This window comes from Podarcis melisellensis, assembly GCF_964234715.1.
Source record: "Podarcis melisellensis genome assembly, chromosome: Z".
Taxonomy (NCBI): Eukaryota; Metazoa; Chordata; class Lepidosauria; order Squamata; family Lacertidae; genus Podarcis; species Podarcis melisellensis.
This window is the reverse complement of record NC_138547.1, coordinates 29,175,475-29,190,320: the sequence shown is the minus strand read 5'-3', so window position 1 is coordinate 29,190,320 and position 14,846 is coordinate 29,175,475. Positions and strand designations below refer to the sequence as shown.

General features: G+C 43.4%; 1 protein-coding gene across 3 annotated transcripts in view; it reads left to right on the top strand.

Annotated features, from left to right (window-relative positions):
- Positions 1 to 14,846, top strand: part of RPS6KA6 (ribosomal protein S6 kinase A6) — a 90,331-nt gene that overhangs the window by 51,888 nt on the left and 23,597 nt on the right. For all 3 annotated transcript variants that reach the window (XM_081897368.1, XM_081897367.1, XM_081897369.1), the window contains exons 6-11: positions 678 to 757; positions 2,565 to 2,671; positions 3,597 to 3,634; positions 8,820 to 8,962; positions 9,511 to 9,581; positions 12,598 to 12,686. In XM_081897368.1, coding sequence (XP_081753494.1) covers positions 678 to 757; positions 2,565 to 2,671; positions 3,597 to 3,634; positions 8,820 to 8,962; positions 9,511 to 9,581; positions 12,598 to 12,686 — 528 coding nt within the window. The remainder of the gene's footprint in view (positions 1 to 677; positions 758 to 2,564; positions 2,672 to 3,596; positions 3,635 to 8,819; positions 8,963 to 9,510; positions 9,582 to 12,597; positions 12,687 to 14,846) is intronic.

Genomic DNA, 14,846 nt, shown 5'->3' with positions numbered 1-14,846 from the left:
GTCCATTGAAATGCATATTTAAATGAAAATTCTAATAAGCATTTTCTTACAGATTTTTGGGGGAAATTTGCTGACTGATGGGAAAGCAAAATAGAACTTAATTATGAATGAATGCATGATAAACTGATAGTGAACATGCATGAAACTAACAATGATCAATCCCTGAACTGAATGAGCTCTTCAATGCACTATTTGGTCTGTCCTAAAATTGTTCTTGGCCAATCTGGAAATAGCCGTAGTTTTATAAGAAGCTATTTTTAAAAGGACCCTTCACACCACTGATAATGTATGACATCTTGGTAACCTGTGACCATATTGCTAAATATGGAAATTTTGCCTCAACACGACCAAATTGTAGTGCTAATTCTACTCCCTCATGAAGCCTATTTGTTACATGTTTGCTTTCCTGTCTCAATAAAGTTCACTTGAATTTAGATTGAGGTTTCTACTTATGCAAATAAGAATGCAAGCATGTGATGAATTTAACTTTCATGGCTTTTGTCTGCTGTCTTTAAAGGTTTAATTGTAAAATTGGATACAAAATTAGATCTTTGCTGTAGAAAAAGTCTTGAGTACTTTTAATTTGTAAATAGTATTAAAATATTTAGAGTTCTAGATAAGCATGCGGGTATTAATTTAGTATTTTGATGAAGTATTCTTATGATTATTCAAATCAGCTTTTCAGACTGAAGGGAAGCTATATTTAATATTGGATTTTCTCAGGGGAGGAGATGTATTCACAAGATTATCCAAAGAGGTACGTATTTCTATAATTTTGAAAACAAAATTAATATTTACATTAGGCAAAATGGACTATCTTGTAATTTTACATTTTTACCCTGTCCTTCCACATTTGTGCATTGCATGATATATATTGAATATACATTAGTACATATATCATAAAGACATACCAACTTAGAAAACTGTAAGTAGCTGGGCCTATTTAATTGAATGAGCAGAGTTTCCAGTAATGGGTGTGTTTTGGGTACGACTCCTGAACCCGCAATTGGGAAGAACATTCACCAGGACCAAACAAAATGTCACAGAAGTGTGGCAAGCTTTTGAGTTATCCAGGACTGTTCACCAAGCAAGATGTTGCACATAGTAGGGAGTGACAAGAGTGAAGAAAAACAAAAGAGTACAAAAATAAGGCTAATGTAGTAACCGTGAGGTCAGCTTTTGGATTCTGTTCCATGATCTTGAATTCTGGAGAACTCAGAACCGTGCAACATCTCTGTGACATCTTGATTTGTGCCAATAAAGGTTTTTTTTCCTTCTAAACCTAAATAACTTTGTTTGGTTTTTATGAGCTGAAGGCTATAATCCTATGCACACTCAATCTGTGGGATGTTTCTGAGCAGTACAGGCACCCCACCACTTACATGCATCCCATTAATGCACGGCCACGTTTATGTGAATAGCCAACAAACAAACAAACAAACAAACAAACAAACAAACAAACAAACAAACAGACAGACAGACCTTCCCTTGCTCGAGGCTTCTGCCCTGAAGTCGCTCTGGGCTTCTACTGAATAAGGGAAGGCAGCCTTCAATTGACGTGGGGTCGGGAGATACCTTCTCCCTGCCACTCGGCTGTGTGTCCGCGTCCCCATTCTTGTGATAGTTCTGCTGGGTGCTCTTATTGGCCGTTGCTCTCTGTGGCCAGCTGCCAGCACTATTCACACTGGTTCCCCTCGGGCACAAAGACAGACTTGAGAGAGGCTTGCCAGCAGCCTTGGGCAAATTCTAGGGTTAGTCTCTCTCTCTCCTCCCCACACACCGTCCCTAATAAAGTGGGGCGCTCCTCATTTTACGCAATTTCACTTACGTGTGCGGGGCCCCCAGAACGTAACCCCCGCGTAAGTGGGGGGACGCCTGTATACATAGGATTGTCCTGTAATTCGTTCAGTATACGGTATGGACTGAGAAATATGCCTCCCATTTACAACTGCTCATTCCTAAAACGGGAATGTGTGTTTAAGTATTTACTTTTCCTTGGAACAAGAGAAAATGAAAATCTTGACTCTGCTTTGAATCTCTTCCACCTGTTATAAATATTCTTCTATAAATATTTTTATACTTCATATATACTACTTTGGCATTTACATTTCTACCTACTTCATTCCAAGTTGCAGAATATTTTTATAAAATGGCTTTTTCTGAAATCAGTTATCAGCATTTTTATACCAAGGAGTATCTGGACTGCATTCAGATCTTTATTTCATGTGGAGGGAGTGGGTGTGCAAGTAGAGCACATGATGATCTGTTAGGGAGTTTAGCATCATTCTACTTCCCTTCTGTCCATCCCAGTCATCTTTTAGCAGGGGTGAGGGGAAGAAGGAGGAATGATCTGAATATCTGTTCCGTTGGGAGCTAGCAGGATTTATGCTAGCCCTCTCTAGCTTGTCTTTTCTGATGGCCTATATACAGCCTGAGCTCCCATCATCCTGGATTATGGGGGATACATGCATCACAGCTTTTTAGATCTTACGGGAGTTTATAGTCATCTTAGATATGCAGAAATTTAACAAGATCAGAATGTAAATCTATATAGTTCTTATTAGGTTATGTTTACAGAGGAAGATGTGAAATTCTACCTCGCAGAACTGGCCCTTGCTTTGGATCATCTGCACAGCTTGGGAATTGTGTACAGGGACCTGAAGCCAGAAAAGTAAAGTAAAATGTATTTTATCCGTTACTACAGTACTCTTGTTCGAAGATTTATTTGCCTTTTTTGTAATCAGAATATAGAATCACATGGAAGTTTAGATATTTTATTCTTCTAATATATATTGAAAATAGAGTATTGCATATTTGTTAATATAATACAGGCACCCCCCCACTTACGCGCATTCCACTCACGTGTGACCATGTTTAGATGCATCACCGTGAAATAAATAAATGATTTAAACCAGGAAATGGTGCCAAAACACTGCGAAAAGAGCAAGAGAGACCTGGACAGTGGGGGAAAACAGCTTGCACGGCCGCTCCAATTGTCTTGCCGCCTCCACTAACGCACCCTCCTTGTCTTTCTTCTTCCTCAGCAGCAGAGCCATTGTGGCATGGGGGTGCTCCATGCCTCTGCCCACCTGCCCGTCCCTCGCTCACTCCCTTGTGTCAGTTTTGTTTCCTGGACAGGATCCGAGAGTCCCTCTGCCCTCTGATCGCCCTCTCCCTTGCTGCCCAACAAATAGGCAGCAACATTATTTCTTGAGGGGTGGGGGAGAAATTAGATAAAAAATAAACGGTCTACAGCAACTTCCAAGACTACTAAAGAGAGTGCAGCTCAACTTTCTGGTCACTGGAGGCAGGCAGGGCATGCATGTCCAAGGGTACATAGCTGCCCGGGGAAAACTGATGGGATGGATGGGATCTGCTGAGAGAGAGCTGTTTTCCAGCGTCTCTCAATAGCGCCCCCCCCCCATTTTTCACATATATGTGCGGAGTCTGGGAACATAACCTCCACATAAGGTTGGGGGGGGGGGAAATGCCTGTATATAAATAATATTGGTTTAATTATTTTTTAATTTGCTAAATTAAATGTATTATAAATTCTCCTGTTATGTGTATTGGTGAATGTGGATTTTAATTTTCAGCATTTTGCTTGATGAAGCAGGACATATCAAGTTAACAGGTAGGTGGAACTTACCAACATAACTTTTAAAAAATATATAAGTATCTTGAAAAGTTATAGCAGGAGATACTGCATTGAAGCTGTTGTTATGTGCATTTTTTCTTGTGCATTTTCAATCATTTTAGACTTAGAGGTTATTGCATGCCAGGATCTTGTGCATATAGCCAGAAATGACTTTCTTCTAGCCAGGTTGTAAGCTGTTGTGACTTCCTCCAGTGTCCTAGCCAGCAAGCTCACATATTCTCATGCACCATCCTGTTGACTGTTAAGCACTTTTTGGAGATTTTTAATTAAATCAGGGAAAAAGAAGAAGATGAAGAAGAATTCCATTCATTCATTCATTCATTCATTCGTTCATTCATTCTTGTACCCTGCCCAAGAATATAAAAGAACACAACAAAACATCAAACATTACAAGCTTCCCTATACAGGGCTGCCTTCAGATGTCTACGGAAAGTTATATAATTGTTTATCTCTGGACTCAGCTACACAGCTGCAAATAAAACATTTTAAATGTGTTGTAAAGTGCAATATAGAAATGTGACACTAGATAGTAATACATAGTGAGCTATGCAAAATTCAATGCCTTTTTCAAAACATTTTTTTTAAAAAAACATTTTCACAGTGTTTTTATGTGTGTAGATTTCCCCTCTTTAACACCTGATAGGAGGGCTTTCTACAGGGCAGGTGCAACTACTGAGCAGGTAATCTACCTGGTTCCCTTCTTGCAATGTGGGAACTGCTAGAATGCCCTCTGAGTGATACCTCATTGTTCGGTCTGGATGATGGGGGTGGGGATAGTCATTCAGGTATATAGGGCCAAAGCACTTATTCTGCAACAATATGTTTTAATATATTGGCTTAGCTTCTGAATTGAATATAATTTTTCACCACCAATGCCTTGCTTCTGTGAAATCATCTGATTATTGTAAGGAGTCGCTGAAACAGAATGGCATTTGAGCTCGGAGGCTGCATCAAGAAGAGGGGTCTCTGAAATTGAGACCTCAGCTGCCCAAAGGAAATGCCTTCTATTTTTGCAATAGTACCCTTGGATCCTAGTTGAAAGGATTTTCAACAGTGAAGTGGAAGCAGTTCTTGTCTGCATTTTTTTGAGTGGGTTAGAACCCCAAAGTATAATTTAATATCCTCATGATTCTTTTAATCTACTTCTGCTTTTCTGCAGAAGATGTCAGCTGTTAGATCCATTTCTTGGTCCAAAATTATGATGGAAGCAGATATTATGTTCCAGTTTGATGGCCCAGTTTGTCAGGCATGGTTTCTATTTGTTGTAGCTCATTTGCTATTGAGATTGCCCTCATATATATTTATTCAGCTTATAAATGTATTAGACACTTTTCTTCACAGTGGTTTAATAAAAAAAGACACATAAAGTAAAAATAACAAAAAAACCTAAGCAGTTAAACATAGTAACTGTAATGTTTAGGTGAAATGTATAAATCAGGTGGAAATATTTCAAATAGAAGCTCAGCAGTTTGACCATTTAGTTATTTAAGAACTCATTGGTGGATACCTTCTGACATCTTGCTGAAATTTACAGAATAATCCACTGCATGTGTACTCAGAATTAAGACTCTGTTTAGTGGTGTTTTTCCCCAAGTAAGCACACAAAGGATTGTAGCCTCAAAAGTATTAATGTCTTAGTTTTGTATCAGGATCTGTGTGTCACAGTTGTTTGATGAGAGAGATGAAGGATTATGTCAGAATGATAGCAGACACAGAATATTTGCTTCTAGTATCTCCAAAGTATATTAAAGGTCATCAAAGACAAGCAGGAAGAAGACCTAGTACACTTCTCTCATGTAGATGGAATGTTGTATAAGTGCAGAAATGCACCTTGGATTTAAATGTTGTATACGTCTATAGAAGTACTATTTACGCAGATTCAGCTTTACACACTTGTGGGAGGGACTAAAAAAATCGAAAAGGGAGCAGGGTTTCAGGAAGAAATACTTTGGCAATCCCACCTGTCATTGAACCTAATGAATTTTGGCTATACATGCTTTTGGCTTTACATGTGACCCCCAGAACATAACCCCTGCATAAGTAGAGGTAGAGGTATTATCATTGTAGATTGCCTTAAGTACCTTCATACTAAACAATCTGAGTTTAGTCTTTCAGTCATTCCAAAAGAGAGAAAATTCATCTGAGTCCTTCAAAATTTTCAATTTTTACTCTTGATAAAACAGGAAAAATAGTATGCAGGGAGGAGCTGGTTCGCCCCAAATTTAGGATGAGTGAGGATTGGTAAAATCCCTGTTTGGGTTCCATGTGAATGGTTTACATTTATCTTATTTTTGTCACATTTTGTAGAAAATGGTTTTCTCCCAAAGTGTCTCACCTCAGTTAAAAAGAAAATAAGGAAAAAAAGCAAGAGAATGGCTTTAGGAGAAAAGGGACAAGGGGAGGCGAAAGATCAGTACCTCTGGTCAGTTGAACAAATACCGGTCTCTAAGCATGTCTTTACATCCAGTTTGGGCCTGGTTGATCTTCACTTGCTGGCATTCTTTCTTGAATAGCAGTTAGTGGGTCTTGTTCTTTGGATAGGTCGTAGGGGAACTGGAATTTGGAACAGAATGTTCTTTCTGTCATGGAGGGGAATATTGCATTATTTTGCAGGCTGCAATTTTAATAGAAAGAAAAATGCTAAAATATAGTTGAAAATTGCTTGTTAGGAAGCACACTTTAAATTCTCTTCAGCTTTATTATAAGGGACAAAAAAGCAAAGTAGGCATTTATGAGTGAATTTTGGCAGTATTTCACATAGCCACAGCAAAAGAAATGTGAAAACATGTTATTTGGTCAAGCTTACTCAGCTTTTGGTGTGGCATTGTTAGCAAAGTAAATGAATCTTTGTAGAAGACAACATTAAGTTGTGAGATGTATTGTTCTAAAGGGGCACAAGGAGCTAAAACAAATTATACAATCATAATATAATACTCTGCAATCATAATATCAAACAATAATATATAATAGTATATAATCATGATATCGTACTATCATAATAGCAAAATCATACAGTCATAATATCATATGGTCACACAACTATACAATCAATATAACAATATCATACCATCACAATATCACACTATCATATTGTACAATCATTAAATCATATTATATGATAATTAATGAAGGAAATTAACCTATATCCAGCTCCACCAACACATGTTGCTGATGACCAGTGTAAAATGGGAGAGGCTTAATTTCCCTCCTTGAAATTCATTTTGCATCGGCCAGCCGGGGTGGGGTATGTGGGCTGGGGAGGTGAGGGCTATGATATTTGGTGATGGCATTGTTATGATATTGTGATTGGGAAATATTATGATTATATGATATTGATCTGATTGTGTGGTTGTATGGTGTTGTGTGTTTATGATTATGTAATTGTGATATTATAATTGTATTGCATTGTATTGTATTGCAATGTTATTATAATTATGAATGATTTTATGATTGAATGAGATGGCTGGTTGATTTAATAATATGATTATATGATATTATGTTTGAATGCTATTATAATGTGAACTTGTAAACGGGCATTTGCTGCACCTCATAGCAGTTGGCAAGAATATGTTGTGAACCTGATCAGGAGAGCTTTAAACTATATCCTGAGGGGGAGGGAGATAGTATTACAGATGACAGTTAAACATGCATGCACATACACAAACACACACACACACACACACACACACACACACACACTCCCCTTACTTTTTCTTGGCTGGATTTGCCTTTGTACCATTGGATTAACTTGCAGGCTGTGCTTCTGGACACTGGTGGAAGCTATGTAAAGATTAAAAAAATGGTCTGAAAAAGCTTTACAGAAAATTGGACATGATCGATTCTTGTAACCTGTTCTTTCCTTGAAACTTCAAACACAGCAGCTGGAGGCAAACTGATTTTAAACCAAGCAGCAGCTTTGTTAATATGAGCTGCTACTGGCATGTTTCTACATGGCTTTAAAAATACAGCCATAATTCCTTATGTTAGATAAAAATGAGTCTTTTCAGTAATAGTTTTGCCATTGATGAACATTTTCATGTTATATTGTATGGCAAGAATTTGGCAAGAGGTTTGTACATGCAGATCCCACTGACAGTTACCAGGGAATCATTTGTTGGGTGAGCATTCACACGATGAGCTAATGATTTCCATTTTTTCCCCCTATGAGAACATTTATAATCCATGATCTTTTTCTGCCCTGTCCCACCGTGGTTTCTTCCTAAAATGGCTGCAACCATCCAGCAAAAGAATTACAGAGGAAAAACTGATTTGTACAACTTATCCTGCTCTCTGAGTTGTCTTATCTCACTCTCCTCTCCCTCTGTCCATGATTTCTGCCCCAAAATGGCTGCCGCTGATGAGCAAAGCACAAACAAATAAGTAAATGAGCAAACTCTGGCTGTTGGGATTTCTGAGTCAGCTGTGCATATAACAAGATTTGGGCATAACTCCTTGTGTTCAGATAAGTGAATTTGCGGGTAACAAGTGGGCAGATAGTGGGACCTGCGTGTATATAGAATGGCTTGTTAGGAGGCCAATTTATTTAATAAACTGCTTCCTTGTATTCACTGCTGAGCAGCACTGAAAGCATACCTGAAAATAAATGTTATATTGTATGTACAGATTATGTTCAGTCTTCCAGCATAGTGCTTTTTTTTAGATCCACAAAAAAACAACTATTTAATTTTGTTTGAAGTATAATAAGCCAAGGGTGACTTATTAATATTCACATGAGTCATTGAAGCTCATATATTTGTGGAACAGTATGGCAACCACTTTGTTTGTATCTTCCATCATTTTGCCTTTAGGCTAATAATATCATATTAATTAACCCCGAGCACATGAAGCCATTATAGTACAGTGGTACCTCGCAAGACGAAGAGTTTTTCGTCTTCCGAGGCATTCGTCTTGTGAGGTACCACTGTACAGGAAATAACAGTAAAATAATACCGTGTTAGCATGCATTTGCAAATGTTTCAGTCATTTTTCTGTTTAATTTGAGAGTTCCTTGATCAGCTGTTTTGCATCCCATTTTTTCTGTCCTATGGGCTATAGGATAGTATATGTACTCCTAAAAAATACACAGTTCAAGTTTGTAATGTTTTGCAACCCCTATGGCACAAAGTTTCTTTATGTGAACTATTTTATAATACTATTTTAGACTTCGGCCTTAGCAAAGAATCTGTGGATCAAGAAAAGAAAGCCTATTCTTTCTGTGGTACTGTAGAGTACATGGCTCCTGAAGTTGTAAACAGACGAGGCCACAACCAGAGTGCTGACTGGTGGTCATTTGGTGTTCTTATGGTACTGTATATTTCATTAACTAATTTTACATGACAATCAGATGTGCTGCATGTTGTTGCCATTGTCCACATGTTTAAAATCTGAGAAAATTTTTGTTTTAAAATATACTTAACTTCTGTGTGAGATTTGTAGTTATTTTCTGTGTTGAATAACTGAAGTATGGCAACTGAAAACATTTCACCACACAATATTTTGACAATGAAAACCTTAATACATTTTAGCATAACCATTTGATTGAAGAATCTTATATTCATTGTGCTTTTTTATTGTGGCAATGAACTACTACAACAAACTCATGGACTGAATTTTAGCCAAGGGCATTTTGTTTGTTGTTGTCTGTATGTGCTATGGCTGAACAAACTATCAATTGCCAATAGTAGTGCTGCATTTTAACTAATGGCCCTCCAAACTTCATAGGGCAATATATCATAAATTCCACGTCTAGTTATTTTATTATTTTCTTGCTGCTTTCCTATCCCCAGTTCAAAATTCCTCCAAATTAAAATTAGATTTTCTAAAAGTTTGATCTGGGCTTGTTTCTTTCCCAGTTTGAAATGCTTACTGGTACACTACCATTTCAAGGTAAAGATCGAAATGAAACTATGAATATGATACTCAAGTAAGTATTTTTCTGTTCTCTATCTCAAAATATTTCTAAGTATTTCCAACTTAAGAAGTATAATACAAATTATATTTGACTAATATCATATAACAATCTTTAACTTGAATGAAAGAAAATATAGAGTAAAAATACAGTTTTCTTTATTACCTAAATAATTAGAAAATGTATTCTACAAATGAACAAATTACATTTTGGAGATGGCATTTTCTTTAACTTTTAATGTCTTCTATGCTTTAGAGCAGGGGTTTTCAACCTGGTCCCTACGGCCCACTAGTGGGTGTTTCAGGATTCTAGGTGGGCGGTAGGGGGTTCTACGGCACAAGGTGAATCCACCTTCCATCGAGCATTGGTGTGCAGTAAGGAAATTTTACCATCAAGAAAGACGCATTAGTGGGCAGTAGGTATAAAAAGGTTGACTACCACTGCTTTAGAGGGTCTTTGCTTATTAAACTTACAGTCAACGGTTTAATCTTTAGAATTGGGTTAGTTTGGGGCTTGCCAGCAGCAGAGACAAAATCTTGCAAACCCTAGCTTTTGGTTAGTGTTGCAAGAAACTTGCTCTGGCGATGCTGGCAGGTTTTTGTGCAAAGGTTAAGATCACTGTGTTCATTCCCCCCCCCTTTTTTAAAAAGCTTCTGTATAGTATCAGATACAGTGGTGCCCCGCAAGACGAATGCCTCGCAAGACGAAAAACCCGCAAGACGAAAGGGTTTTTCGGTTTTTGCGACGCTTCGCTAGACGATTTTCCCTATGGGCTTGCATCGCAAGACGAAAGCCCATAGGGAAATCTCGGGGACCTTTTTTTAAATGCTGGCGGTGGGGAGCAAAGCCTTTCCCCCCCCTCCGGACTTCAGAAGAGGTCCAGGAAGGCCGGCGGGGGCGAAAGGCTTTGCTCCCCACCGCCAGCATTTTAAAAGCGGTCCGGGATAGCAGGGAAGCGCTTCCCGCTATCCTGGACGGCTTTTGAAGCCTGCCTAACCGGGGGCTTTTAAATCGCCCCGGGACTGTCCGTGGCGATTTAAAAGCCCCCGGACGGCTTTTGAAGCCTCCCCCCGCCGCCCGGCTTCGGGGCATCGTCCCGATGCCGGGCAGCGGGGCAGGAACGCCTCCCCCAGCCGCCCGGCTTCGGGGCATCGTTCCGATGCCAGGCGGCGGGGCAGGAACGCCTCCCCCAGCCGCCCGGCTTCGTGGCATCGTCCCGATGCCAGGCGGCGGGGCAGGAACGCCTCCCCCAGCCGCCCGGCTTCGGGGCATCGTCCCGATGCCGGGCGGCGGGGCAGGAACGCCTCCCCCCGCCGCCCGGCATCGGAACGATGTCCCGAAGCCGGACGGCCGGGCGGGAAAGCCTCCCGCAGCCGCCCGGCTTCGGGGCATCGTCCCGATGCCGGGCGGCGGGGCAGGAACGCCTCCCCCAGCCGCCCGGCTTCGGGGCATCGTCCCGATGCCGGGCGGTGGGGCAGGAACGCCTCCCCCCGCCGCCCGGCATCGGAACGATGTCCCGAAGCCGGGCGGCCGGGCGGGAAAGCCTCCCCCCACCGCCCGGCTTCGGGGCATCGTCCCGATGCCGGGCGGCGGGGCAGGAACGCCTCCCCCAGCCGCCCGGCTTCAGAACGATGTCCCGAAGCCCGGCGGCGGGGCGGGAAAGCCTCCCCCAGCCGCCCGGCTTCGGGGCATCGTCCCGATGCCGGGCGGTGGGGCAGGAACGCCTCCCCCAGCCGCCCGGCTTCGGGGCATCGTCCCGATGCCGGGCGGTGGGGCAGGAACGCCTCCCCCAGCCGCCCGGCTTCGGGGCATCGTTCCGATGCCGGGCGGTGGGGCAGGAACGCCTCCCCCCGCCGCCCGGCATCGGAACGATGTCCCGAAGCCGGGCGGCCGGGCGGGAAAGCCTCCCCCCGCCGCCCGGCTTCAGAACGATGTCCCGAAGCCGAGCGGCGGGGCGGGAAAGCCTCCCCCAGCCGCCCGGCTTCGGGGCATCGTCCCGATGCCGGGCGGTGGGGCAGGAACGCCTCCCCCAGCCGCCCGGCTTCGGGGCATCGTCCCGATGCCGGGCGGTGGGGCAGGAACGCCTCCCCCAGCCGCCCGGCTTCGGGGCATCGTTCCGATGCCGGGCGGTGGGGCAGGAACGCCTCCCCCAGCCGCCCGGCTTCGGGGCATCGTTCCGATGCCGGGCGGTGGGGCAGGAACGCCTCCCCCCGCCGCCCGGCATCGGAACGATGTCCCGAAGCCGGGCGGCCGGGCGGGAAAGCCTCCCCCCGCCGCCCGGCTTCAGAACGATGTCCCGAAGCCGAGCGGCGGGGCGAGAAAGCCTTTGTCCCCCCTGCCTGCCTTCCCAGGGGCTTTTAAATCGCCCCGGACAGCGGAGAAGTCCTCCGCTGTCCCGGGCGATTTTAAAATGCCGCCCACCAGAAGAGGTCGGGGAAGGCGGTTTCCATAGGAACGCATTAATTGATTTTCAATGCATTCCTATGGAAAACCGTGCATCGCAAGACGAAAAACTCGCAAGACGAAGAGACTTGCGGAACGAATTAATTTCGTCTTGCGAGGCACCACTGTATATTTCTTGGAAAAGTGATGAACACTTTTACTTGCCAGATTGTATACTAGATTCTTGCCCCTCTCCAGCCACAGTGAGTGCTTTTGGAACTTGATTCTACATAGGGAATGAGCATCTGTTCTGGTGACTTGCTCAGTGATTTTGGGCTATGGAATGGGGAGAAAGGCTTTGCAAAGAACTCTGATTAAATAGTCAGCTCATGAAAGCATAATGGAGTATTGTATTCCCAGAAAATTGTTTGTTTATCTGGAATAGATGAACAAGAATATGCAATTCTGTGTAAGATGCAATATAGAAAGAGGATGACATGAATAGTTAAACCCCTTTTAAATGTGCTCAAAGGGTAATTGAATTGAACTGCATACTTCCTTGTTGCATTGAAGTGTATTGCACAGATCATACTCTATGTTTTATTTAATTAGTGAGTATACTTTGAATATGAATTCTCTCTTTTTCTAGAGCAAAACTAGGCATGCCACAGTTTCTTAGTACTGAAGCTCAAAGTCTTCTCCGGATGTTGTTTAAAAGGAATCCTTCAAATAGGTTAGGTAAGTTTGTATCACCTAGATTAGTGTTGGTGAACCTATGGCATGCATGCCAGAGGGGTCACTCAGAGCCCTCTCTGTGGGCACGCGCACAGTTGCCCCAGCACAGAGCTGGCAGAATGAAAGGGCAGCGTGTCGAGTCCTCAGCTCAACTTGTGTCCGAGTAGAAGCGCCTCAGATGGGGCATCGGGGGGTGTGTATGTGCATCGGGGTGTGCAAAACGGGGTGTGCAAAACGTAGCCACAACCTCTGGGGGGCACATTTTCCCTTGGGGAACCTCCGCTGTGGGTGGGGAGGGCACAGCACAATGAACATGCTCAAAAGTGCGCTGCTGCGTTGGTGGGCCACCAAGAGTTCCAAGCAGCCACCTTCCTCCTGATGCTGCGAGGTTGAGGCTTCGCATACCCTCTGGCCAGGGCCAATGGGAACGGAGTCAGAAGTGGAGTGGAGGCTTCACGCTCCCCAGCTGAGCTGCCCGATCCCACTCCTACTTGCGAGCAAGCAGGAGCAGGATCGGGCAGCTCAGCTGGGGAGCGTGAAGCCTCCACCCCACTCCACTCCACTCTACTTCTGAGAGATTCCTGCCTTCACTGCTGCTTGCACGCAAATAGAAGTGGGATTGGGCAGCTCAGCTGAGGAGCACCTGGCTGCCTTCAGGTGGTACAGGGGCTCTCAGATGCAGCTTCTGGGCTGCCTCCACCTCCCCCAACCTCAGCAACTATTCAGCCTGGCTGCCTTCATGGAGTTGCAGGGGATCTGATGCGGAGCTGGGGGATCCTTTAAACTTATCCCTTGAGGGGAGTGCAGCTGCAAACCTCTCAATGGAAAGTGTGATGGAGCCTGCACCTCCCCAGCTCAGCAGCCCCAATCCAGCTCCTGTTCCCGTGCAAGCAGCAATGCTGCCTAGCAGAGCAGTCCGATTGCACTCCTACTTGGTTGCAAGCTGGAGCAGGCTGAGGGGTGCGGGTGGCGATGATATCCCTTGCCTGCTCGCTTGCTGCCCCAGCCTAGCCTTCCCTCACTCAGCGCCTCCAGAGCTCACTCTGAAAATGGAAGTGTGGCACTCAAAATAGAAGTTATACTCAGAACAGAGCACGTTCCACTTCCGAAAAGAGTTTGAAAACCAGAACACTTAATTTCCGGGTTTGAAGTGTTTGGGTTGAGAACTAAGCTGTTCGAAAACTGAGGTACCACTGTTTTGCTCCATTCTCTCTCCATGTGGATGCACCAACCTCCCCTTCTAAACTAAAACCTCAGTATTCAGGTTAAATTGCTGCGTTGGTACTCTGTGATAAATAAGTGGGTTTTGGGTTGCAGTTTGGGCACTCAGTCTCTAAATGATTCGCCATCACTGGCCTATATTGCAAGCAACTAAGGCCTGCTTATTTAGTTGTTTATCAAAGATTCATTCTGTTGAATCTTAGCAAAACCACAGAAGGATGTGTCTTAAAGATGCTTTCGAACCAAGCATTTCCTTGAGTGTTAAATATTAAGTTCCTATTCAGTTGTCTTACTAGCTTTGCATTTATGGTCTGTCCTGCCTTATGCAAAGGTTATACTATTTCCGCTGGAAAATAGATTTGGAAAAAGGAGGAAATAAGAAAATTGGGTTCAAGTTGTTGTAAAGAACTGTTTGAGTGGAAAACTTCAGTAGCATTGCTGGTCTTTCAGTGGAGTCAATGGTGTGTCCTCTGCATTTCTTCTTGTTCTTTCTTTGCTGCAGCCTGATGTAATGACTGCTGCCAGATGACAGGACAGATGGTGGCCTCACATCCCTTCTTTTCTGTCTTCTGATACAGCCTGACTATAATTTATGCTTGTGTTCAAGTTATAATGAATCATACTCTGCTTCATCAAAATGAGCCGTCATTCAAAATAATGTAGTTTGGGTGGCGAACCTGTGGCCCCGGAGATGTTGCTGAACTAAAACTCCTCATCTTTGACCATTGAACTTGCAGGCTCTGGCTGAAGGGAGTTGGTCTACAATAACGTACAGAGGGATAGAGGTTCCCCACCTTGATGTAGTTTATGCAGCTCCTTTGGGGTGCATTCTATTGTGAACTTGTTGTATAATGCACTAATAAAATACTGTGTTCCCAAAGATAAAATTATAGTAATCGGCTAATAACTGTGACAGGGGCTTGTTTGTTTTGGGTAGTGATG